We start from the raw sequence: 27869 nt of genomic DNA, 5'->3' as shown, positions 1-27869 counted from the left end.
AAAGAAACACCCCCACTGAGCCAAAGTTCTGTAATTTGAAATTTGTTTGGTAGAGAATGGTTTTAGACACTGAAAAGGTTTCCTCAGAATACCTTTTGCCTTCTACAAACAAAACTAACATCAGAACAGCTCCAAAATCTAAATCCAAATATAAAATTCAACATATAGCATATAAGTCTTTAAAACAAATGCTTTATTGAGAACTAAATCATACAACTTGCAGTAAATTTCTTAACAGTAGGATATATTACAGAGCTATACTTGTACTAAGAAACTGAAATGGCAAACAAACTGGTAAGACCAAGAAAGGAATTCAGGAGACAACTTCAGTCAAAGTGGAAAAACTCCTCTGAGCTTCTGTAACTACCACCCACCCCTCCCCGAATCCCCATAGCTTCCTCTATAGCCACCACCTGCTCCTCGATACCCTCCTCCTCGATAGCCACCCCCACTTCCATAGCCTCTCCCTGAGCTACCTTGGTATCCTCTTCCTCCTGAGCACCTGCCAGAGTAGCTGTAGCCATGGTACCCTCTACCCCTGTAGCCAGAGCCATGTGGGTAACCTCCCCAGCCTCTGAAGCCACCTCCGTTGTCGTAGCGACCCATTTTGGGGGGCCGAGGACCATCACCATACCTGCAAAGAGAAACATTACATACTTGATGCAATCTTATGGATTCTATTTTTTTTTTTTAATTACAGGAATGACCAATTGCCAAGATGCTCAGTTAAAATGCCTCTAATATCTGTTAACAGAATACAACGACTGAATGACAGTTGTGCTTTTGCACCTTATCCACTTCAGTAAAGAAAAGCTAGGAATGGCCTGTCATGGCACCCAAGTAGTTTCTCCCTCTAAATCTCACACAGGTCTACATCTGGGATAGAAAGTTTTCCTCTCAATTCCACTTCTCCACCTCTCAAAAAGTCATTGGGAGCCCTGATCCTGTTTATGTGAGCACAGTGATCTTTATTTTGCTCCTCACAAAACACGGTGAAGTCTACATCAAAGCTGATCTTTTTTTCCTTAGATTACTAACAGCTCACAAGTGTTTTCATTTTTCTTTGCTTCAGAAGTAAGTCATGAAAATGAAGGGCAAGGGAGGGATGCAAGCACAGACAAATATTTGTTTTATCTCCAGAGACACAAAGACCAATAGGTTTGCCCAAAATAAATTTGGATTATCTTTTTTTTCTAAAAGTCATCATGTTTCGGATGAGACAATAACAGCTTTTATTCCCGAGAGCCATTTGTCCTTCCTGTGAAAACAGGCAAGGATCTACTTGCTTCAGTGTCAGAACATGACACTTTTACATACATGCAGACTACTGACTTTGAAACAAAAGCCTGAAGCTCCTGTCCACACAGGAGAAAACACTCCTCATGGTTTTAGTTCTGGATTTCTGCAGCCACTGTGCAGGGTGCTGACAGTTCTGACCTGCTCTGTTCAGGCTCTTACTGTCCTTGGGGGCAGAGGTGGTGAGCACTCCTCACCCCTGAGCTCCAGCTGCACAAGTCATTGAAGTCAAGCTAACCTTGCATTGGCAGGCATGAGACCAATGCCTGCGGCTGATGGCCTGGAGATCTGGCGGATCATATTCAGCATTCGCTCATATGCTGGGTCCACCTGCCGAATCATCTCGGGATTTTTAGTCACTTCCACAACAAGAGCTTCCATTGCAGCACGCAGAGCAGTGATGCAGGCAGCCGCATTGTGGGACATCTTCAGCTTGATCCTAGAGGACGAATTAGTATATTAATGTATCACAACTTCTAGGAGACAACCTGTTGTGAAAGATGTTCTGTAGAGTGGCTTTTCATTGAGTGATGCACACGCTGAGCCAGAAATCTATATTCTCATCTTTGACATATGAATTTGTCAATGAAAGAGCATGAAACTCAGAAAGCAAAATTTTTAAGATCCCTAAAATTTGACATTGATATAACTATCCATCTGTTTACATTTTCTCTTGAAATTTAACACAAACACCACCAATATATAACCCCTAGCATCAAAACAAAGATTAAAAAAAAAAACAAACCTAAAAACATGAGAGTGGATATTAGTGAATTAAGCTGAAGCAATTCTTAACCTCCATTTTACTGGGGGGGGGGGGGGGGGGGAGAAGACAAAATCCAGATGGTATTTAGTCATGGCCATACAAATAACCATTTCTCTCCTCAAACTGCATTCTGGGACTTCAAAAACAAGGTTTCCTCAGCCTCTGTCTGAAGAGGAGGTGCAAAACATACAGTACCCTTACTCACATTCCAGTTAAAGTGGAAAAACCCAGCCATTTTTATGGAAACTGCCTGGTATTATGTTTTCAATTTAACCAGACAATCTGCATGAAACAGTGCTGTCAATATAAACCCCTCCCTTCCTCACAGGAAACACATGTAATGCCTTCACAATTAGCCTATAGTGCACAGCTTGCTGTAGGGTTCCTATTCTATAGAGATTTACATCGTGTTAGCAGATGCTCGCCCTCAGTCTGTTCTTTCACAGACTTGGGTATTATGAGCACCAAGGAGGTCCATACCAGTCATCTACCAGAATGAGCTCCCCATCCGACAGGACTTTCTTGGAGGCAAAGAGAAGCAGCTGCAGCGGGCTCACCAAGGTCATTGCTTTGGCAGAGATAGCTCGTGTTCGAATCTGCAGGTGGAAGAGGAATACGACTCTTGAAAGGGAAAACACATCTCTACACCTTCCTCTGGCCACTGAAACCAGAGAATTTTCTGTAACAAAAACAACCCCCTACACAAAAAAATCTAGGTATAATGATAGGAAATTACAAGAGCACATGTGCAAACAAAACTGAATGTGAGGCAGATGTTTATGGGGATTCAGCACTGGCTAGTGTAAAACAAAACAAAAACCCCAAAACCAAAAAATAAAAATAAAAATCCAAAAACCACAAAACAAAAACCCACACAAAAAAGACCCACAACTAAACACCAAAACAACCTGCCATTTTAAAGTATTAGTTTTTCCATCACTGCATGTCTGAAATTATGCAGCTGATGTTTTGCAAGACCTAAGCTATCTTACACTTTGCCAACCCAAAAATGACTAAGGCATAGCCGAGTTACCTTCCACCTTTGTCACCGCTGTGGCCGTGATGGGAAGCTCATTGCTTCTTTAGTAGGGGCCTACACATGCAAACTTGGAAGCTGCTACATGTCCATGCAGCCAACCCACTTTGTCATTTTCTAGAAACAAGACCTTAAGCTTGTACCTGGAGTGAGCACTTGGAAAATATCAAGCCAACTGTCCCGAGACAGAAATAACGGCACTGAATACACAGGCTACTGCCCTTCATTTTAAAGGAGGAACTGAAGAGCAGTACTTAGGATTTCAGCTTCCCACCCTGATAGCTGCCTTTCTCCCTGCTTCCTTTCATACAGGAGCATCATGGGTAGAGTCTGTTGTACCTCTGGGAGAAGATTTGCTCCCACCTGGAAGTTACCACACATGCTCAATAGAGAGAAACTTTCAGACTTGAATTTGTGACAGAAAAATGGCCAGAGCAAGGAGCACTGAACTTGCAGGTCAGCGAGAGACTGCTAAACGCAGCAAAACCCAGACAACCCATCCTCAGAGAGAAGATGTCTTTTAGCAGGTACATAATGGGTAAGAAGAGAGCTGAATAGAAATCCTTCCTTCACCCCAGTCTCACCCAGGTCCTCTCTTAGCCACTCTTAAGCCACTGTGTTAAGTCACCCAGTTTCGCATGTGTATTTTGGTTTAATAAAGCATAGCTTTTCGAGTTCAAAAGTCTTCTGTTGTTTCTAGGGGAACTCACTTTACAGAGATAATTGTGGCAGGTCAAAGGTCTGACCCATTTGGGATCCTGACATAAAGGGCGAAGAAGAGGCAAAGCCTCACTACAGCTCTGAACTATGTAAGTAGAAACACAGAGTGTCAAGTTGAGCCCACAGCCAGTGCCCAAAGGAGTCAAAATTCCATTTATTACCATGTGGTTTGTTTGCAATTACTAAAACAAGCTGCATGTCAGGAAAAAGGACTGAGGATATAAAAATCAGCATAAACAAACTGTAATTGTGACCTAACCACTGTTGACAGGTGACAGAAAGAAACCCCTACAGCATCAGTTCTGCTGTATCTTTAAAGGCTCTCCTTACAGCAGGAGGCTTTGCTAGTTCAGTGCTTGTTCTCAAACATAGTTTTACAGCACTTCCCAGGCAGAAGAAACTCTGAAGAAGAAACAGCTGGTTTCACCAACAAGGAACAGAGCTTCAGGGCTTCCCCATCACTGTGCTGGAGTAACTGCACAGGCAGCACAAGCAGGCAGGCAGCCCAAGAACTATCTCCTGCTACATCCTAGATGAAGGCATTGCCTTCATATGCTCCTTGAAAAAAGGGTGAGCAGGAGCAGTTGCATTCATGATGGCCATCACTGAAGCATACGAGAGCACACAGGGGTTAAAAGTGTACATGTTCACTATGTGCCAAGTACATAAAATTAATGGCATGGAGGAAGAGGTCATGGCAACCCCGAGGAAAGCATCTCAGAGTTTTTACGAGACACTTGGGAAATGGGAGATGTCCTCAGGAGATGACAAACTGCCTACGTGCCAGAAAGGGAGCACCCCACTGCCATATTACATGCTCCCATTTTGCCTCTGGATTCCTAAGCAGCAGGGGAAATACAGGCAAAATTTCTTTAGTGCCTAATTAGTATGGAAGAGATCCCAAAGCAATCTCTTAAAGAAGATAATAATTTAGATCTTTCTCTGTGACCTACCTGTTTTCACATAACTCACAGGAGCTTTTTATGCAGCTCTACTTCTACATTCAGTTGACTAGAAGTTACTGGAAGGCTGAGTGACACCATGACTGCATAAGGTTCACCTTCCAAAAAAACCCCAGACAAAACAACCAACCCAACAAACCAACTCCCCTAAAACCAATCTAAATACTGCATGGTGTAGGTTTTTTCTTATGGCAAGAGAAGGAGAGGCAAAAAGACAACTTGGTAGCAAGTGATCAAGAACAAGTTCGAAGTCTTTACCTTTTCTCCAAAAACAAAAAAAGGTGATGGATACTTGATTTCCTGGCTGCTGAAAGGGCAGTTGACAGATGACTTGTGGATGAGTGCACTATGCCCCTCAGTGGTAAGAATTTTCCTCTTCTCCTTGTGGTAGCAGACATTGGGGTAGACCCCAAAAGCAAGCAGAGAGATTACAACATCCAGATTATTATCCGGTCCAGTGTTGTTAAACGGTTGAGTCATCAAACATTCTGTTGACAGAGAACAGAAGACTGGCTCATATCCACAGATCACGTAGGACAGTGCAGCAGAGTTGTTTAGGATCCTGGATCAATGCATTTTCTGACTGAATCAACTGGTAGATATGCATCTGTTCTCAAATGACCTCTGCACTCAAAACATTTCAGTTCTAGATTCAATTTTCAACTTATTCATGGAGAGAAAAAAGCTGAAAAATACTACTAACAAAAGAGGTATTTTTTTCTCCTAAGCTTTTCAAAAACAAGGAAAGAGGGGTTTGCCCAGAATGTGCTGTACCACACTGTGTTTACTGTCATTTGTTTTGGAGATAGATCTTTTAGGGGAGGTCAGAATGGATGTTTTCATTAGTTTATTTGTTACAAACCTCCCCAGAGTCTTTGGTGGCTTGTTTTCAGGTCATCTTGCCCAGAAATAAAGTTAAGAATAAATGCAGCAGTGATCCTACCAGCATGGGGAGAATTAAAAAGAAAAAGGAAAAAAAAGAAAAAAAAAAGAAAAAAAGGAGGGAGAGAGGAACATCTGCTGAATCCAGCCAGTCATGCCATTTCACTGAGCAAGCTCCTCAGGAACATCAGGCAAATTCAGAACCTGGTCAACTTGAAGTTCTTCCTTAGAAAAATATAATAACATGCAACACTACTGCACACCCCTCCTGTGGCACAAACCCCGAAAATCATAGGGCACAGCACACTATTTAGATCACACAGACTCCTCCCTAAAGCTAATGAAAAGGAGGGAGGAAGTACAGTGTGGCACATTTTGAAGATGTAACACATGAAGGAGAAAGATCAGTGAGTTAATTCTCTAAGGTCAATTGCTTAACAGATTTTTAATCTTGCAGCCCTAACCTCAGCCTCCAAAATCTCCCTATGTTGCTCCACAGCCATCACAGCTTCTCTGGTTTTAACAAATACGACAGAATGACTCAGCACTAAAACTTCATCTGAACAAAGCTGTAAAAGCAGAATGGCTTTATGGCAAACCCACTATAGGCCTCTGTGCTTGCGTGCTCATCCTAGATTATCTTGTTTATTTCTCATCTCATAATGAAAAACACAGTCATTAAATTACTATGCCCAAGCAGAATCACCTTCAGGGAAGCCAGAACTGATAAGTATATCTTTCAGCTGGACTTTTGCTTCCCAAGTCATTCTAAGAGTAGCCATGCTGAGTCTTTTGTGTTCACAAAATCTTTTTTCTGCTTCTTCACCACCCATTCTAAAAAACAAACAGAGTGAAATTAGAAGTCTCTTCAAGAAAAGGGAAAGTGCAACAGTCTAACTGTTACAGCATCTGCTGACATATCTAGTTTGGCCACAAATCTGCTCACCCTGTTACCCATAGCTTCTCATCAAATTTAATGCCAAGATAATATACCTTGCATCATCCCAGGCTTGGAAGACGGAGAGCAAAGCAACATGATCTGAAAACCTGCTCCCAGCAAAATTCCTATGGACATAACCCAGGCGTTTGCCTTCACAGATAAAAGGTTCAGGGAAACAGGTAGCTGCAGAGATGGTACAAACAGCATCCCCCACACTGAAAGAAATGACAAAAGGATTCGGTTTGTTCACAGTATTGTTGCCAGCAGGTTCTACAGGCTGTTGATATTAGTAAAAACTTCTCCACAAGAGATCTTAGTAATTTGGCCCTTTTCTACCAGAGTTCTTCACAGAAACACTGCCCCAGAAGTTGATGTTAAAAATTAGCTCCAATTCCAGTACTTTCACAACAGCAAGAGCTCACAAGCCCTCTGTCTAATCTTCCCTCCGTACACCATCTTCTTGTGGTGAAAAGGACCCTACAGACATCACAATTACAAATAACAGATCTCTACTTCTCCCAAGCAAAACCCATGGATTCATTTTTCTTCTTATCTAGGTGTCACATTTCACATATCCCCACCTCTAGCTCACTGCTATACTTGAGTCCCACTCTTATTTCATAATTATTTAAGCCTCTACTGCTCCCTTGAAGTAGGAGGGAATTTCATTACCTTATTCCCTATACTTGAAGTCATTTATCCTTTGTTCTCATGAATATTCAGTCTCCTATTCCCAGATGTAGCATTTATTGCTCATTTAAATGTATTGTTTTTTCTCTTGTAGAGTGCATGTCTAGAGGCTGAAGAACTCCGAGAAACAAGAATAAGACCATTGAGACTACTAAACTTACTAAAAAATACAGCCCATTATCATCATCTTGCCAAGACGAGGTTCAATGGGAAGTTTGGCTAGAATTCTTCCAAGAGGTGTCAACTCATCATTGGAATCCAGGGCATCAAGCTCTGAAACAAGATCTCTTATTATCAAAGACTGTTAGCTAAACCTTCTGTTCATCAAAAAGAGACCACCACAAACTTTCTCTTCCATGAGGCTTTGCCTTCCACTACCTAAAAATTTTTACCTGAGCTCATCCTCAAAACTATCAAATCACTGTCAATAATAAAATCTAACATGTACCTGTGGCTATTTGCTGTACAGACTAAAGGGTCTCATGAGTATCTCTCTAGCCATTTGGCCATAAGCATTAAACACGACTTCATAAACCTCTTTGTAAGTTAGCATGACAAACAATACAAGTGTGATCTTTAACACCCTTTCAAGATATGAATGAAAAAAGTGAACTTATGGTTCACATGCTTTATTTACAACTACTTTGGGAAACTTCAGCAGAACTAAGAGCTTTACATTTTAAAAGAACTCCCAACCTTTACAGCCTTAGTGATTAAGTGGGAAAGCAAACAAATAAAGGACTCCTTAGCCACTGTGAAATCATTTTCCTTGGTATCTATTGAACCAAAAGCCTGAAGAATATTTTGAAGAATAGCAAATTAGACTATCCTAAAAACATACTAGTTGCACACACACACTGAAAACAAACCCACAGGCTACCCAGGAAATAGAGGCACATGCAGAAACTGCTGTTTGACGTTAAAACTGAAAACACTGCCTTTTCCCCAACTTTGCATTTCTTATCTGCAGTGTAAGAAAAATACTAACAATTTTTAGATCAAAAAGTCATTAAATTTGAACACATATCCCTAGCTATGTTCTTCATTCTGGTCCTCCTCCTGTATACAAGCAATGTAGATATGTCACAGTTTTTTCCTAAAATCAATAATCATATAGATATTTCAGGTTTTAGAAATTTTAAGAGCATATTTAGTGACATTTGCCAAGAATGCTCAGAATGTTTGAGATCACAACTTTAAATTTAAAGCATCAATTTAGGGTTCCTCCCTGCTCCATTCTACTCATATTCCAGTTAGTACCTTCAAAAAACTGGGGAGCCAGCTTAGCCCCCACCTCAGTTTCTTCTAGTTTAGGACACTGGTGCTTACATATTTATAAACTGGAAATATAAGTACTTTGCAAAATACTGAGATCTTGGCTCAGAAAACTGTACAAAGCAGTAATTACACAATAAATTACTGACCTCTCTTCTCCAATACTTTTATAGAAGTTTTGTAAATGCCTTAGGCACTGGTCTGAATCTATGTCATACACAGCAGTGCCACAGCTGGAAAACAGGAAGCTGGAAGCGAGCATAAGTTACTGGTAAAACAACAAAAGTTTGAAGGCTCAAGTTTCTTAAAGGAATGACTGTCCACTTGGGAATTCAAGTATTTCTTCAGCTGCAAAAGACACAGCCACCCACACAATGCATCCAGGAAACACCTTGCTGTTTCAGACAGCATGCTGCTACACAAACAATTCAGAGATGTTAAAACAGTTTGCAAGTGATCATTATACTCCAAATCACCTGGATTCAGCTTCATTAACAAAAAATCTTGTAGACAAACAGTGATACCTCTTAGTGTGCGTTCTGCTTCAATCACTGCATCCAAAGGTGGTGGTTCTATTGCTTTGGCCAAAAACTGACCAATTCCTCCCAGACGCAGCAATTTGATGCTCAAAGCAATTTCATGAAGTGGTGTTCGAAACATTTCGGGTGTCATATGGGTTTGAAGTCTCGAACGAGAAGAGAACAAAAAAGCCCACATTTTTTTCTCCAAACCAGGTTTGATCACTATTCCACCAGCATAAACTACTGCCCTCCAAAGCAAATACTGCCTCCCAGCCAACCTTTCAGGTCTCATTGTGCTCCTGTAGTATCTGCCTTCTGTGCTTCTCAATTCTCATCTCAGGGTAAATTTTAAATGGAATTGTAGAGAGGGTATAGCCCTCACACTGGCACTGCCTGGTGTGGTTTCCAGTATGAGCTGACCACACAGAGTCTGCATGGCTGAAGCCAATTCACAGCATAGTTGTGTCCAGCCCCACACTTGCCCCCCTAACAATCATCTCCTGCATTGCTAAGGAAGGTCTTCCGCTCCAAAGACAGGCAACCTGCCTTCAGCCTACCTTATGCACAAGCAGTTCTCTACTTGCCCTTCTATCAACTCCAAACCACCCAATTTGTCCCGCACAATCCTGCTTTTATCATTAAGAGGAAGTATTTTTGCTGGATGCTTTCCAAAAGTGGTTTTCTGATAGGAGAAAGACCTCATGGAAACAGCTTTTAGCACACTATCGTTCGTGGTCATTTAGATTGCTGGTTGAAACCTGAACTCCATAGGAATAACTGCAGTGAGCAACAGAAAGCTAGAAAAGGTTTCACAACACAACTTGAACACAACCAGATTCAGCTGGCACCAGATTTAGACAGTATCTCTCAAAAGATTATCTGTACAAGCCCACACTCTCCTTCCTAGGCACAGTGGAGCTAGTATATTTTGGTTTAATAGTCTTTGAAGAAAGGTAACCTTACAGTCATGAAGTCACATGACTACTTTAGTAGCCCAAAATAAGTTCACTGGCAAAAATTCTTAACACTCCAACTGTGCTAGACAGCAAATATAAATAAATTTGAGCAATTTCAGGGCAGTTTTCAATCAACTGATACTTTCAGAGGTTACAGAAAGCAGAACATGAAAATACAGCTACGTAACAGCTTAGAGAGGAGCACTGAAACTTTCGTAAGAGAGATCAAACACTGAGTGCAACAGCTGTGTAGACTTCCACAGCCAGCAAAATGCTTTCACTGTTCCAGTAACTGAGAAACAGCTTAGCAGATAGCAGAGGTCGAAAGTCTCAGCAGCAGAGAAGATGCTAGAGCAGCATGAAGGGGCTTCCTGGCCAGAGAATGGCAATGGAGGCAAAAGTAGCATCTGCCTTCCCTCCTTTTTACCACTTTAATGAGAGAATTGCCTGTTACATGAAGATGCCAAGATCCCACAATGCCTGCAAGCAGACTAGAGCCTTATCCTCATTGCTTCAATTCCCAAGCACTATTATTTTTCTCCGAAGAAGTTCTGTAGGTTGCAGTGAAGTTCTTAATAATAACATCATGAACTATTTATCCACCTCACCCTCACCCTATGGTTTTTTAAAAAAAAAACGAGGTTCCAGTGTGAACTGCCATCATGCACCTCCTCTCCGTGCTTTCTGAAATTATTTCCCCAGTTTGACCTGAAGCAGCAGACAACAGTTCTGGGGGAACTCTCAGGGGTTATTTTATTTCTAAAGAGCACAACTTCACCTTTCAAAGCGAGCTCTGCTGCACAAATAGAAACAAAACCCAGCACGCACACGTCCAGCTCTTCCTTTCCTCTGCTCCAAATTAGTTTTTGATGCCCAGACTGTGGCATAGTTTGTCATGTTATTATGAGCAGTGAACAGCTTCACTTTTTGTCTGTCAAGAAAAAAAAAACAACAAAAAAACCCAATCAAACAAAACAAACAACAAAGCACTTATCAAATGCTCTTCAAGTCCTGCCAAATCAGTTCTTAGTTTATTCCTTGCAGCCAAACTGCTTTTAAGAAGCAAACCACCCCTGTATGATTGGCTAAGTTTTGGCTAGTTAGGGATCTACCTGGAAGCTAAAGTATCACACAAAACTGCATCCCAAGCTATACACAGAATGCATTTTTTTGCAACTGTCTCAAAAGCTTAAAATTCTCATGCAATTCTTGAGATGCCTATGTGCAATGTGCTCAGAGAACATGCACAGCAAGACAACATATGCAACCGACCACAAAAATCTTCCTCTTTTCTATCAGCTATACCTCGAGTGTTTGTAATACTCCTTTGGCAGATGACACATTTCAAATACGTGTGGAGACCCAGTGACACTTCACATAAATAGTGCCAACATGAATCTAGCTGACCAAAACCAGCCCACTGAAATGCCAGTGAGATTTGTAACTGTGTTGAACAGCTAAAGACAATGCAAGTTTGTCTTCAGTGAGCCAGTCCTCAAATTCAGCTTTGTGACTATGGGAACACAAGGCAGTTCTTCACGTTCAGAAAATCTTTTCTGCATTCCAAAGAATAGGATTTACAAAACAAAAAGCTGCTTCATGAACTCACTTGCAGGAGTCTATAACATAGACCACATCATTGATGGTAATGCTAGTCTCAGCAATGCTGGTAGATAAAATAACCTATGAGAAACAGAAAATGCATATTGAAATATATTTGGTCTGAAAAAGTTACAGATAGACTGCAAGATAAACTACGTAAGTTATATAAAAAAAGTCAGCAACACATTCCACAAATGCACAACACAACTCCACACAAGGAAGGCTCTCATACTTTCATTACTCCAGCAGGCACGGGATCAAACACTCGACGTTGTTCCTCCAGAGGAATCTGCGAATGCAGAGGTAAAATTCTATACTGGTTACCTCCTAAAACATGAAAACAAGAAAGTTAGTAACTACCACTATACGAATCTCATTTATTCTTTGCACAACATAATAATTTCTACCCATTCATTCTCGTAACAAATCCGGATCCCTAAGTCACTCATCCAACTCTCATCTTTACACAGTCAATAGTTTCCTTCAGAAAATAGGAAATATAATGGAACAAAGTTGTTTGTACCAAAGCGCGGATTCATTTCCAGATGCTTCTGCATCGTATATATTAAGTTCCAGCCAGGCAAGAAAACAAGTACAGCTCCTGGGACATTCAGAGTCCTGATATAAATTAGCAGGGCCTCAATGAGTTCAAAAGAAGTTTCTTTTTCACTCAGCTGAGCCATGGCATGCTTTGTTTCTGGGCCATATTCATCACTGCAAATAAGGTTGCAATTGGTCTGAAAAAAGACAAAACAAAAACAAAACACCAAATAAAAACACCACACACAAAATAAATCATATAAATGAATTTACTCAAACTGCGGAGACTGGCTGGTCAAGCAAATAGTAAAATGAGATACATGGGTAGCTTACAGGGAAGACCATCTCAGGCACAGCTCACAGACTGACCCAATGAGCAGTTCAAGTCCTGCTTCCCCAGCTTTCTAATGTAAGAACTTAATTATAATTTCATTGCAGTAAGATATAACTCCATACAAATTTGCAGCAGTAAGCTATCAAATTCATTTAACTTCTGTTCAGATGAACTGGGATAAACTAAGAAGCTTCTTGAAAAAAACTGGTCATTTTTTAAAAAATTCAAATATCTGACCTAAACAGTAGTTTCAGACCGACAAATTAAAAGCTGTATCATGAAAGTGAGTTTCTTGTCAATGTCTTTGAGCACTAACAGCATCAACTGCAAAAGAAGGGAATCTAAATTTTCACCCTTGAAAAGGTATCGTGAAGCTCGTATTTCTGTATCTATTTCTTCTTCTAAGATTACCGATCTTTTCACTTTTAAAAACATTTAATTTCTATCTTTAGAGATGGAGGTTGACAAAACATACAAATTTTAGCTTCAACAAAAGAAGTTTACAAGGTCAATGAAAAAATTAAATTCTATTTCTGAAGTTAACAACAATCTTTGATATTGAAAATATAAAAGCTGCTAAAAAAATAAGTTCAACAATGCCCAATGATTTATACTTGAGCTAGAGTCCTAACTGGCACTTGCATCACTTTTCATATTAAGAAGTCAAACATACATCATCATCTTCAGGACTTTCTTCATCCTTCTCTTTCTTCTTCTTTTCCTTTGGTGGAGGAATGAACTGAGTCATTTGAATGCAATCTTCTAGAAAATAATCTGCAAGGACAGTCAAGAATTGGTTATCAAGACTGACCAGAAGCCTGTGTAAGGGAAAAATTCTTTTTATCACCTCCTGAACTCCCCCTGATGTAATAATGATGTTTCAGAGTATGAAGCTAAGACTGGAGAAAACTCCTTGGTTGTCAGCTAAGGTATAAGAATTATTCCCACACTATTCCTATGATTACTCCTCTATTCAATATACTTCCACATATTTTTTTCTGGTTTGTTTATAAATACTGGCTGATTTAAAGCCATTTTCATTATTCCTAATATCAAAGACAGCTGATCTGAAATTTACTATTATCATCTCATTCTCCAATGGAAAATACCCCGAGCGGCAGTGCTTTGGGGGTGGTAGTATTTTTTGTTTGCTTTGTGTTTTTAAATAAAATGGTGCTATGAAATGGTTCACTGTTACTGACTTCTTTGCCCAGGGTAAGCCACATCTGTAAAACATGACAACCCACAAGAAATGCATATCTTGCTTTCATCACAGTCCTGAAGCATGTGACTAATAAAATAAAAATGAAGGCAGTTCCTGAAAGTACAACCAATGATTTACCTTGGACAGGAAAGGTTCTACCAAAGACCTCAATGATTGGACAGTTGAAGAAGTATTCACAAAACATACTAGTGTCAATGGTGGCAGACATAAGGATAACCCTGATTTCAGGATATGCCTGAATTACATCTCTCAGCACCACCAGAAGAAAGTCAGTCTGCATATAAACAGAATAAAAGCATCATTAATTTTCTACCCATGAAAATCAGTATCTTCCCAAGAGACCAGAAGGAATTACAAAGACATATACATTTACTGAACAGGAGCCTTGCTGGATATGAGAAGTAACAAGTGTCACAGAAGTGTTCCATAACCAGAAACAGTTGTCAGAGCTTTATTGTGAAATGCTGCAATTCCTGGGATAAGTGAATTTTAGGATTTCCAGTGCAAAGGAGGGTTATTCTTCTTGCAGAATGAAAGAAACTAAAGAAAAGCATTCAAAAATAGTTTGCTTCCTTCCTAACAATATACTACAACCTAAGGTCTTTTTAAACTTTATTTATATCTAAAGTAGCCATAGTTCATAAAATAAATAGGAATGATCCAGTGCAGCTATATGCAAAGTTTTATAGCTCTGTTTAAACATGGTGTTTATGTAGCTTTACCATGCAGTTAGGCAGGCCCTTACTTCAACAGATAAAATTCCAGTCTCATTCAAGATTTCAAAATTTGTATTTTATATCATTAATACAAACTTAGTAGATGAAGAGATGCATCAGAAAAATCTGCATTGCAATTCCATCCAAGTGAGTCCCCAGATTCTGTCAAAACAAACTTAAACATCATGTCAGAACTTAACTGTTTCTTGCATTGTTGGTGTGGGCAAAGTTGATAACTATACAGAAGAACTAAGGGGACAGAAAATGTTTCCCATTTCTTAAATTACATACAATCCCTCCCCTAATTCTACTGTCATTTTTCTTCATGTCAAAACCAAATTTAAATGTGTCAAGATCAAGACTGCAGCTTCTGTAAATACCCCTGCTGTTCTGTTACAGCAATACAACACTGTCAGTATAAAAAGCACTCTAAAAAAAAAAAAAAGTGACATTCAGCTCCCACATTTGCACAAGGCATGTTTGTACTGTGGTGGTCTATTTTCCATAGAGGACCAGGACAGAGAAGATGATCCTAACAGGAAAAAAGACATAGGGCAGCAAGGAAGCACAAGTCCTTGCTCTTCTAACCAGGTAAGAAGCAATTAAGAGTTTCTAAAACTCTTATTGAAGATGGGAAACTCACATATATAGCATGTAGTAACATAGTTTCCTTTTACACTAGGACAGATACATAAGTTAAACAGAACAGAAGCATAGTGCGAAATAGGACTGTAATCACCAGCTAACTCACATTAATGTCTCTCTCATGGATCTCATCAACAATAACATGACTAATGCCACGGATCCCAGCCTCCACCTTTCTCAGAAGAACACCTTAAACAGACACAGGAGGTAAATGTTCATGTAAGTAAAAGGGCAATCTTCCCCCTTGCTGTTTCATCAAGAACAGTTGCACTGGTTTAAAAATCAAGAAGCGTGCAAGCTGACCAGTACTTTTTACAACCCCATCTCTAATTGCTATCATTTGTACAAGTGATAGTGGGAGTATGAAGTATTACTACCAGAAAGACTCTTTCTTCTTTCCCACCCAATACTGCTTCCCTTTCTATCTTTTAAGGACAAACAATATACAGCAATTTTATCTCTTCAAGAAATTATTTCCATATGGTATTAGACCTGTTTTATCACACTTCTGAACAACAATCTTAATCTTTGGACAACAGCACGTCAGCAGACTTCTATCAGAAACCCACAGCTGTTCAATCTTTTAAACCAAGTTTCCAAAAATTTTAATCTAACCATATTTCTGCTTTTGCTGCTACTCAAAGAATTCAGACCCTTAAGTAATAAACCCCAAACATAAACAAAACAACACAGACCTACGGTGCAGAAGAGCACACTGGCATGCGGCCGAGGAAGCACAGATTCAAATCGCACGCTGTATCCACAGCTTTGCCCAGGTTGTTCTCCTCTCTCATATGACACACGCTCTGCGACAGAAACCGCACTAATCCTCCGAGGCTGAGGGATGAAAAGGTTTTCCCCAACTTAATGATGAGGATTTGCAAATTTAATGGAACACCATTGAAAACAAGAAATTATAAATGCTACATGTGTCCTGCCCTAAGATTTCTTTAAAGAGTAGTTATTAAACAGTAATAACTATAACAACAGGCTTTTTTCTTCTGAAGTGGTTAGTGCTGCACATAAAATTACAGAAGGATATAAGGATATATAGGAACTACCAAGTGGCATTTGCCAAATTGCTTCCCCGTGGTCTGCCAAAAAGTTTTCACCTGGGCAAGGTACAAGCCAGGTTATCCCAACTGCAGATACATGAAAGAACAACACTCCAAATGAAAAATAAACATGACACTGTGGTTTCTCCTACATGTAGGAATAAGGAGATGCTTCTATGAACAACGTCCTGCAATGATCATCACATTTCTCAACACATCTTAACAGGTGATTCCTAGTATCTGAAAAATTAAGTGGCTGCATTTGTAATGTATTCCTCACCTGTGTCACTACTATGTTGCACTCTGCAGCTCTGTTGGTTCTGATGTATTCATCCAGGATGTACTGTGGCACTTGTGTGGTTTTGCCACAACCAGTGGCACCACGAATTACAACAACAGAATTGTGATGGACCGCATCCAGAATTTCACTTTCAAAATTCTTTACAGGTAAGTCCTCTCTCTCTTGTTGGATCTGGGGAAAAAAAAAAAAAAAAATCCAGCACATTTCCAAAAATATAAAAAAAAAACCAAAACCCCCAAATTTCCTATTCTGCTCCACATCCATACTTTGGCTCACTCTCCTACACAGGTTTCACATAAACAAAGCAAAAATTTTGTAAGAATAAATTACAGTTTGCATTTTTTATTTACACAGCACAACAGATCTCCATATCCACCCAAGCATAACATCCAGCACTTCTGAAAACTTGGTGCTTATTACAACTGAAAACCAGTCTTTCACACTTTGTACACACTACATTCAAACTCTTCTAAAAAATAAAGACTAGTGCAAACATGCCATGTTACAGAAAGCACACTTACCCTTTGTAATTCTGGATCCTGCTCCAAACGGTACAGGAAATCACTTTTCAAATCCATGCTTATTTGCTCTGGAGTGAGCTGTCAAGACAAGACATTGTTTGGAGACTTCCTGACCCCACTGCCTACCTATGTAAGAACTTCAATATAAAATCAGCCACAGCAACATAATGACTCCAAACACGAGCAAAGGATCATTTCCTACATAACTCTCTGAAGTCAGTTTGGCCTATGAGCTGTTTTATTTCATTCATTCCAGTGTGTTAAAATTAACACATCCTCAAACAAGTGGCCATCCTCAAACAAGTTTCTCAGAAAAGACCCAAAATTCTCAAAAAGTATGATTGCTTAAATTTAAAAACTTTAACCGCTTGAGAAAAACACTTCAACAGTAAGCTAATGAAAGACTTAGCTGATCATTAAGATAGGGGGTTTTAATGAAAGGAGTAAATAACGTAAGCACACAATCACCCACAGAATAGTAGCTAAAAAGTAAGCAGAGAAGGAAATACATTAGCCAACTCTTGTATTTCAGCTAAGAAAGAATTCTGAAGAAATTTGAATTTGTTACCAAAACGCTAACTGACTTTACTGAAAATAAGTTAGCTGCACCATGCCTAGCACATAGAAATCCTAATGAGATTTGAAGCTTGCTCAATTTGCAAGGCCTGTAAACATATTATGCTTTAAACACCACCATCCAAATATATATCAGTTATATATTTTTTAAATCTATATATAATGATCAATGTTAAACTCATGTAATTTATGGAAAAAAACCTGCAGTCAAAAGAAGTATTACATTATTACTTTGGTTCTATGCACTCTCCTTCCCTGCTTTAGAAAAGCCAAGTTCCTGCCCTGGGCATCTTTTGTGACCAGGTTGTAACAGCAGCCAAATTAAACTTCTGAACTGGGTGACTTAGTGAACACCAGCTTGCAGCAGTTTCTCCCCCCAGAAAAGAAAGTCCTAGGATGGAAATATGGGGAAAAGAGGCTACCAAATTATAAATATGCCCAAAAACCTTACCTTGTAATTTCAGTTAGACCTTTGTATGGGCTGTACAGTAGCAGGCAAAAAGTGAAACAAAGCAAAGAACTGGGACATCCAAGATGCTACTGCTCATAAAATCTTTAAATTTGGAGTGTCAGTGATTTAAATTTAAATGACACAATTTAAAAATCATTAAATAAATACAAAGCTCTCCTGCTAAGGAAAAGACTTCCTTCCTCAAGTTCAAGAAATTTTATCAGTGTAGTGTTTTATCCTTCGGAATAGCTTACAACACTTTAAACCCTGAGTGGAGAACATAATTTTGAAGTTCCAGAATTATGAAGAAAAATAACAAATCAATTTTTTAAGCTATCTTACATTTGCCAGAGGACCCTCATCAATATTGCAGCTGGTCCAAGGGTTCCAGTTGGAATGAGGTGGTGACCATGGAACGACTCCCACATGACTCTGTCTTTGCGATGGTTCAAAATGGGCTAACTTTCCAACATTTAACAGAACAGGATTACTGGGATCTTCAGGCTATAAATCCAAAAGCAAATTTGGCAAAGAAAGATAAATGTATCAAATGAGCAGGCCTGATATTAAATACTCGAGTGTCTGAACTGCATACTCACCAAAGGCACAATCTCCAGGGACAGTTCCTGTACAGTCTTTTGCAGCTGATTTTCTAAGTCAGGAGAGAGTGACACCTCATAGGGTTCCACCTATTAAATGTTTAAAAGCTACATGTTGATACACACAAAAAGACAGACAACAGAATCCAGAACTGCAAGATGCCAAGGAGCATACTGTACCACCAAAGTTACTTGTGAAACAAGGCCAAAGAGCGCCATCTTCTGTGTTCAGAATTCACATTCTCCAAGCTTTTTGCCAACCGTTCATCCAACAAGAATCCACAGAATATTTCTAAATAGCTTAGCTTAATTTCAGAGAAAATTATTCATAAACTTGTAACCAAATACCAAAAAATGCTAATGTGCCAGAGAATGAAACCAAATAGCCAAGAATTGTACATAGAAATCTTTAAGCTTCTAGAAAATTTATACTGAAAAAAAGCATTTATTGTAAATTGTATTCAATTTAATATGCTAGAAAACTAGTTTACTGCTCCATTCAATACACACGAAGTTATATTTTTGATCCAAATCAGAATCAGTTTTGAGCCAGAACAGAAACAGCTGCTGGTCTAAAGAATCAAAATTATTATTAACTTGTAAGCTGTTAATATAAATATTGAGAGCAAACTCTAACTCACCTTGCTTGTGTGTTATTAAAATGAAAGCAGCAATTTCCAAACCTTCTATCAAACTCACCGATTCTCCCTTTTTCTTTGTCTGCCCAGAATAAGGTTCTATGACACCAAGATGGTAGAGCTGTCTAACCAAGGAAAGGGCACAGGACTGTGCTGCCAGCTTTTTGTTTGATCCATGCTCACGACTGAAAATCCCTGCAGCACAGAAAGTTCAGAGCTATAATAACTGATATGTCAAACAGCTTCCACAGAAGATACTACTCTGAAATGGGCTGACTGCACCCAGAGGACAGGTCTCATGGAGAGTTTCAAATCTTGATAAATCCAGAGTTCCCTCATAAAATCCCACCAGGTCCCTTTATCAGCTGGCTCACACTAGCTGTGTAATGTCACTGACTTCCTGGGGAACTCCTGTGAAGTTTTGTTTCTGCATTCAATGTCTAAGGAGATATGATTATCCTGTACCACCCAGCAACATCGTACAAGTTTCACAGCAAGCTCTACATAAACGGGTATGGTATGGATGCCCATTGCCTTGGGAACATGCTAGACATCGCATTTCTCAGATATGTAAAGTACAAATAATTAGGACAAACAAAGCCTACCATATCTCACAAGCAGTTCATTGTGCTGAGAAGAAAAAAGATTAGTGGAAGCATGTAATGGACAAGCAGTAGAATGCAACAAGCAGAGCACAAAGGAAAAAGATATGATGTCAGGAAACAAACCTCTGGAAGTGGCTCCAAAACGTGACTATAAAAGTCTGTACCCACGAGTATGACCTATTCCCCCGTACCAACATCCATCTCTTGTTAAGATAGAAACAAAAAGAAACTTACTTCTGCCCAACTGCTTCACATAAATGTTCATTTCTGCAACAAAGCTCCTGTAAACAAAAGAACACAACGGTACAATTGCCAATAGCTGACACTGACACTCCAAAAATGTCCACTCTTTCCAACTTTTCTAGGCAAGTATCTGTGTCCTCAGTCAGAAACTCTGAACTTATCAATGACCAAGATAAAACATTACAGCTTTTAGTCTCTTTAACCCATACTTAGTAGATAACAGACTTGCCATAGAACCAGCAGATGTGTTAAGAACAGTCCTGTAAATGCTGCCATTTGGCATTGAAATTTTAAGCTGCATTATTAGGAAATACGCTCCGAGCTGTCTAAGTTTAAGGTAACAATTATAAAGAAGACAGCATGTTAATGTAACATTAACATGCATCCCACTGCACCATTAACTGTATCCCAAATTATACTAACGTAACCCACTAGAGTAGGATGGTTTTATTAACTCAGTGCAACAGTTAATACAGCTACCCTGGGTTTTGCTACAGATTTCTCCAGCTCAAAGCACAGACAAAACCAGATCATTTAGTCAAAGACCGCTGAACATATCTGCACGGAAGGAGAAAGAATACTTGAATTTTCAAGAAGCCCTTATTGCCATACTCTGGGAACAGTGCACAGTCAAAACTAACTGCGCAGTAAATGTCATCGTTTGCGTAGCAGGGATCTAACCAATTCATTTAAAGGTCAAGTGGTGTATTAATTTAGGCTTTAAAGAAATTAGAAAGCCATATGTCAGAGGATGATGGAAAACAAGATCCATGTTTTTAAGAATCACAAACCTAAGCCTGTATTTGCACAGATTAAGAATTAAAGACAAATTCTTATAAGCCAGGATTTAAACTGGGCAATGTGATTCAAGATGTATGGGCTTTATCAGATTGAGATCCTCTTTGAAAACTATGCCTTAGTACTTCCACAGCTGCAGGTAGAACCTTATATCTGTGCCTTTCATTTCTTGCTGTAAACAAACAAATAAAAGGTTAAGTGTGGGATTTAAATTTCAAGTTAGAACTCCTTCCTGTACTATGAGTGAACTGACCTTCAGGCACAGTGGCTTCATGGGTCGAAGGCCACTGGCTTTCAGGGACACAACAGCCAACTAAGGCACCGATGACAGTATGTTTCTCAGCCAGGCCTATAGTCAGCATTCAATCTCATTCTCCTCCACCTAAGGGGAGAACAGCAACACCAGAAATCAGTTTGCAGCAGAATCCCATTTGATTCTTTAGTACAGCCTCAGGAGCCCGTGTGTGAACACGCACAGATCTGTGGTGTTGCCTGCTGCTACCATCAGCAGTGGGAACACAAGGAGGCAAAGGCATCCCATGCTACTGATGGAATCCCAAGAGAGAAAAGCCACAACCCATCCATTAACATTTAGCTCATACTCTGTGTATTAGGAGAGCCATGTTTATATTTACAATTTACACCCTCCTGTTTTAATTAAAATAAAGTTTCTAAATCCAAATTTTCCAGCTATTACTAAGTTCTTATACCATGTGACTATGATTAACAACAAAAATACATTTCTCCTTTAAAAACTGCTGAGAGCAAGGCTGACATTTCTGTTATAAAGACCATTACTTACAAAATAATTAAATAAATCAGATTGGTAAGATGCATGGCAACTGGTATTTCTTAAGAAAACAAACCAAAACTGTATTACTGTCCTCAAAATCACAAAAGAATCTGAAACTACTTCTCTCCTATTATATAACCAGAAGTACCAAATCCAATAATTTGCCCTCCCTTAATGAACACTAGAGGGCACTACGATTGTTTCATGCCTACCCAGTCCATTGCAGCATAGTCACTTCCCCCTTCTGCCATTCCATCCAGGGCAATTCACTCAAGTTTTCCTGGATGTAGTAAATAAGAAACCCTTAAATGCTTTCTGAAAGAACAGTAAGCAGGCTGAGAAACATACTGTCATTGATGGCCACTTTATTCTGCTCAAGTTTATATACTTTTAAATATGTTTAATGCTTTTACCTGCAGAAGGCATAACAAAATGAGCTGCATGAATATGTGCTCAAGAACTACACCTGCAACAAGTTTTTTAAAATTCCTAGTTCTGTACAAACTAATTTTTTTATGTCACTCACTTAACGGAAAGAAATGTCCTTGCTTCAAAACATAAATGAAGTGACTTGAAGATAGGCTTTCAATGAGAATTTAGAACTTTCTGACTCCAACAGATATATTTTAGATATTCTAAATGCTTGTAAGACTTAACAACAAAAGAATACCAGAAGCCCTGCAAGTGGGACTCTCATGGAAGACTGCAATAATAAAATCTACTTATCTTTCTAAAAGTAACTCTTCTGATAGAATACAAGTTCATATAATGCAAAAAACCCAAACCACAACCTCAAATGCAACAGTAAGAACCCAGCAGCAGCATGCTATTGTTTCTGACCACAAAATATAACCGTATTTCACAAGGAATAATACAATATCCTGACGTTTTGATGAATTGTAAGGACTATTCCAAACAGGGGTAAAAAAAAATAAAATAAACCCCATCAATTCTTTATGCACGATCTGTTACATGTTATTTTCATCTGGGAGAGACACATGAAAATTTTCTGATGGAACGGGCAGAAAGTCAAAAAAGTAATACCTATTTGGTTTCAACTGAAATTTAAGACCCTCAAAACTCCTTTAGGAACATTCTGCCAAACTTATTTTTCCAGTAGAAGATTCCACTGCCAAAGTTTATAATAAATACAATATATTTATATATATAATATATATATAAATAAAATGTCCTTAAGAGACATTTCTACATTAGCAAATGTAAGCATATTTAAGATTTACTCAAAGCATACAAACACAACAACAGTCATACAAACAATTACTGCAAGCAACTCAGAACTCCTTCCATTCAAACTGACACCGCAACAGTTACCCAGAGCACAGTAATCATTTTTAAAAGCTGCTCATTCATGAAAAACATAAGACAAAAAATTTCTTCAGCCACTCAGAACTCAGTACAAAGGGTCATCACTCCCATTTCAAAATTTAAGGATTCTGTTGGATGATTTTGCAAAAACAGAGTTTTTTCAAATGGCACTGTGGAGCACTACAAGTGTGATTAGCCACTGTCACTGAAAATACTTCTAACCCTTCATAAGCAGAAGGTGACCAAAACTACCAAACCTGTTGTGATCAGGCCCCATTTCAGTGTATTTATATTCTTCCTGAATCTTCTCCTTTTGGAAAAACTGATTCAGGCGTGCCTTGGCATTGTCCAAGGTCCAGCTTCCATGAAGATCAGCATTTAAGTCCACTTCTGATTCTGAGGTCTAATTTTGGAAAAAAGTATCATTTACTAGTTTCTTATAGATTTCAGTTTTAAACAGACTTACAATAAGTCTTTAAATAAACATGTCTAGATGCTATAAAATATTTAATACATTGCAGAAAATGCTAAAAGGTCCTCAGTATTTCCTTATTTTCACAACCAAATATCTATACAAACAACTGGATATTCACAGTACCCAAACTGATTTGTTTCTAGCTTAAACAAGCTACTTTTGTTAAAAGTCAGCAAATAAATCTGCAGCTTAAGTTAAAAACAACAGCAAAATGTATAAGATGAAACCGTAAGCTTGATTATAAATGCTAATAACATGTTAAAGGGAGTGAAAGATACCTATTAAGGAACGAAAGGAGAACTCCACAGAATGACTTACTACCTGTGCTTCTTGCTCGTCTTTCTTTGAATAATAATCTTGCAAATTTGCACCTCGATCCCACTGAGCTCCACGACTGTCACAGTTTCCAGGTGCTCCAGCTGGGCCATTGCCTACCACATGGGAAAAAAATAAAATAACTGCCCCAATGCATATTCTTAGCAATGGACAGGTATTGCCCAGCAATCTCAACAGGACATAACCAGTCCCTCAGACCTCATGTAGTCATTCACACCTCCGCCTCAAAACTCATTGTAGTTTCTAACTATCTAACTTCTAACCATCTTCTGTCTGCAGAATTATGCTGTGAGGGAAAATCCCACACAAATCTATATGCATATATTACATGCACATACATGCAACTTAGTTTTCACACACTTACCTATTTCAGCCTCTATAATCAAATGTGGAGGAAGAGGGCCACCCAAAGAAGAACTGGAACCAGTAACATCTCTATTTATTTCATATCCTCCATCAGGGATATCACCCACTGCTGGCTAGGAAAGATAATTAAGTAAAATCTCAGCATATTTGTACAGAATAAGTTTTTTTACTATTTAGGTAGAAAACTGTTCAGGCAGTTTAAAGAGCTCCTGCAACATTATACGATAGTTACCCCCAGCAGTAACCCCCCCCAGTAACACCCTTTTAAAAACCGAAAGGAACAAATTGGTCAATATTTGGCTTTTTGTGGATGTTCTATAAAAGGATTTCCAACCAAAAAGTAGCCCTTACTTGTTCAACAACCACAAACACTGCTTCCACTGATCAAACTATGTTATCTTACAAAGATATATCCTTAATGAGGCACTAGAAAAAGACTTCCCTCCCAATGTATAACATGTGGCTTCATGCTTTATCTACTACTCTCCAAAACTGCTGTAAAGAGTTACTCTCCTCTTCCTCAGCTTTTATGTGAGAGTCACTGCTGATACTCACATGGCTCACGAAGCATTATAAAAAGCAGTGATCTTGCTACACATGAGCAGCTAAGGCATAAAGCATTAACAATTTAAAAAATGTCTAGTTTGAGATGTCTGTGATATTTTTTTATTGTTGTTATGTTATTTCTTTAAAGTGCCCAGTATGCTATACCATAACATGCATTTAAAACAATTCTCAGTGTCAGGTCTGAATATTTAGCATTTCCAAAGTCAGGCTGTACCTTACAGGTACTCCGAATTCTTTCCAGCCTCATCAATCACACAGACCAACACACAGCTGTTTTTACCAGATCACCCTACAAGTTTCACTGAAGGTATTCCAGCTTTCCAGCACCACAAGCAGAAGTCCTGCACATTCAGTCTTCTTCACTACACGTGGGTGCCAGACTGAACTCCAGGGCTGAAATGCAGCTAGAGGCACAGCACTGCAATTAAAGGTTTTTCTTTCTTAAGGAGTACACAGCAGCTTACTCCAAAAGATGGAATTTCCTCTTTCTTCATTTCATTCACCCGAACTAAGTAATTGACAAAGTCTCGAGCAGCGTTGGTCTGTGCATCTTTCTTGTTCGTGGAGTTGCCCATGCCAACATAGTTAAAGCCTTCTACTCGAACCTGTAAATAAAAACATGATCTGTGGCATGTACAAGTGAAGGAGTCTTGAAAGTAACACCGACTGAAACATCAAATCTCAGTTGTTAATAAGAACAGGAGAAACATTTATAACCATTGTCACATATCGTCATACATATATAGGTATTTCAGTAGGTTTTGAATGTATACTTTATACCTATTAAAGAAAACACCCACAGTCTGTTCTTAGAAAGCGTAAGTATTACCCAAAACTTTGATACGGAAAACAAATCAGTGTAGGAAGGGATCCTGGCAACACACAGCAGCAAACTATGCCCAGGTTCACTTTCCTCAACCTTAATACCAAACCAACAGATGAGGACAGGAGTGAGCTTGTGCGTCCTCTACTGTAGCTCCATATTATTACAGCTGGCAAGATATAATCTATTTCATAGAGACAAACTTTAGTGCAGCAATTTTGTATCAGGCTAGCTTACATGACAGGCTGCTACAAACTCTGATGAAAGGATGCTTATTCAAAATTCAGCCCAACCAGATATTTTCCACCTGCTTTTCTGCAACCGCTCATCTTAAAGTTATTCTCCTTCTTTTACATTTGCAGTCAGCAACTGTTTCATTTCAGCTTCACTGTACAGCACTTGCACATTTCTGATTTCTACTCTTTCATTCTGCTGATGAGGTGAACAGCTTTTCACTACAGTTAGTTGTTCTTAAAAAAAAAAAAAAGTAAGCAGACTTGCATATAATATTCCAGCTAGCTCGAACTAGAGTTTTGCACACCACAGGTACCAGACTGCATTATGTCCTTTGGTGCTGAATGACACTGAGCCATTTTCTCACCAAACAACACACTCTGCTAGTATTTTGCTTAACAGGTTCCAAACAGCAAGCTTCAATTTTCAGCAGCCTACCACAACAGAACAACCAAATAGTAACCGTACTGGATTCACAGCCATCTCGCCAGCCTGTGACAATCAGCAAAAGAAAACATTCATCCTTTTCATCTGTTAAGTTTCTATGGATGCCCACAGGGCATCAACACACAAAAACCAGAACATAACTGTCCACACACCCATTTCATCTGAGTAATGCTCAATCTTAGTTATAGTACCTTTAAAACTGGTTTAATATCGGTGTTTCTCAGCTTCGTCACTGGTGAGAAAAATGAACAGGGAAGAAAGGGTATAATGACAAAATCAAGGTGTTTAGTGCAAATCTACGACGTTGCTCACCAACTAACCCATTCTGTTCATGGCCTCACACACCTGCTCCTTCTCAGAGGCAACCCAAATTCAAAGCTCTCTACTGGCACATCCACAATATCCGGAGCCATAAACAGAATAATGTTACAGCAGCGCACAGACTAGCAGCCAACCCAACAGGAATTTTCTTAGTACATTTCAATGCAAGTTCGACAGAGCACCAAAGCCTTTCACGACGGTGATGCACAGTATCCCTTGCCTATAACTTCAAACTGCACACAAACGCAGGGTAAGCGCACACGACAAGCTTCAGAAAACAGATTATTTTACTGCGAGAGATACGTACGAGACTGCTTCACTCGCACAAAACCACCGAGCGCATTGTACACCACGCACAAGAACCCTGCACACCTCGGCGGCAAACCGGCCAGGCCTCCGCGGCCTGCCCTCCCCAGCGCTGCCTACACCGCGGCCCCCCACAGACGCTGCCCGCACCTCGCAAAGGAAGGTCTGCCGGCTGCGGCCGCCACTGGCGCGGATCTCGTAGGCCGGCGTTACTCTCCTCTTTCCGCACCAAGCGTAGAGGTAATTCTTCACATCCCCCATGGCTCCAAGCGGCGAGGGAAGAGGACCACAAGCCGCCCACTACTCCCAACACCGACCTAGCGGCTGGTGGGACCGCCCTCCGGCTCCTCACGGCGGACGCCGCGCATGCGCGGCTACGGCGGCCGCGGCGGTTCATAGTAGGGCCCGGAAATGGTGGCGGTGGGTGCACCGCGGCGAAGGGCTCCAGCAGCGGCGGCACCTTCCGGGGAGGTAGCAGCGTGTCATAGCGGCGGCTCGCTCGGCTTATTCAGTGCTACAGTATGGCTTCAGCCACACAAAGTGTTCCCTGGCTTGACAGACCACAGAGCGGAGCAAAGTGATTGGGGCCTGCTATGAAAATTCACCCCTTATCTAGACGCCATTTGCTGTGCCCTCAACTGAGATAGTCCCTGTTAGCATAGGAGCATGGGGGTTTAATTTTAAAAGGGCCTACAAAGCAATTCGCATGTATTCAGAGGGAGAGAGGCTCCGCAGGCCCGAGCTGCTCCTGCCTGACCATGCAGGGAGAACCTCTGAACCTACCCACAGCACTGGCTCCTGGCAAAGACAAATTGACCTTAATGTTTTACAAATTCGGGGGTGGGAAGGAATAATTCATTATTTTGTATTTCTTGATCAGTGGTTATATAGCAAGAGGAAGATGCAGACTTTTTCACACTCTGTGTTACAGTAAATTGGTGACACACCTCCATATTTACCCCTCTCTTTTCCAGACATTCTA

General features: G+C 39.8%; 1 protein-coding gene across 7 annotated transcripts; it reads right to left on the bottom strand.

Moving 5' to 3' along the window:
* Window positions 1–172: 172 nt before the first annotated feature.
* On the bottom strand, window positions 173–27229 carry DHX9 (DExH-box helicase 9). 7 transcript variants are annotated; one of them, XM_062602318.1, is made up of 27 exons: window positions 27038–27229; window positions 25221–25361; window positions 24182–24302; window positions 23806–23945; window positions 23270–23415; window positions 20087–20133; window positions 19309–19442; window positions 18610–18699; window positions 18353–18514; window positions 16984–17061; window positions 16442–16633; window positions 15802–15943; window positions 15213–15295; window positions 13863–14019; window positions 13194–13294; window positions 12170–12383; window positions 11879–11973; window positions 11654–11727; window positions 10823–10975; window positions 9092–9252; window positions 7454–7565; window positions 6656–6817; window positions 6369–6496; window positions 5039–5268; window positions 2543–2658; window positions 1535–1735; window positions 173–634 (listed from the first exon to the last, which is right to left on the bottom strand). In XM_062602318.1, exons 1-27 carry the CDS (start codon window positions 27146–27148, stop codon window positions 364–366), a joined length of 3762 nt encoding a protein of 1253 aa, XP_062458302.1. In that variant the 5' UTR covers window positions 27149–27229; the 3' UTR covers window positions 173–363. The 7 variants fall into 7 exon arrangements, with proteins under 7 accessions (XP_062458302.1, XP_062458303.1, XP_062458304.1 ...); XM_062602319.1 differs by having other exon boundaries at window positions 23809–23945; XM_062602320.1 differs by having other exon boundaries at window positions 23806–23918.
* Between the last annotated feature and the right edge of the window lie 640 nt (window positions 27230–27869).

This window comes from Pezoporus occidentalis, unplaced genomic scaffold (genome assembly GCF_034315485.1).
Source record: "Pezoporus occidentalis ecotype Australia unplaced genomic scaffold, CSIRO_AGI_Poc_V1 ctg76, whole genome shotgun sequence".
Classification (NCBI taxonomy): Eukaryota; Metazoa; Chordata; class Aves; order Psittaciformes; family Psittacidae; genus Pezoporus; species Pezoporus occidentalis.
Note: the sequence above shows the minus strand (reverse complement) of the source record. Positions and strands in the feature narration are given on the sequence as shown.

Excerpts from the sequence above, each read along its gene's own strand:
- DHX9 (XM_062602318.1), bottom strand. The coding sequence starts at position 27,148 with ATGGGGGATGTGAAGAATTACCTCTACGCTTGGTGCGGAAAGAGGAGA. Across the intron at positions 23,946-24,181 it reads AGAGGCTGAAATAGGTAAGT|TTATTTTATTTTTTTCCCAT; the intron begins GTGTGAAAACTA and ends GCATTGGGGCAG. Across the intron at positions 10,976-11,653 it reads TATGTTATAGACTCCTGCAA|ACAAAAAGTGAAGCTGTTCA; the intron begins GTGAGTTCATGA and ends TTTTCTTGACAG.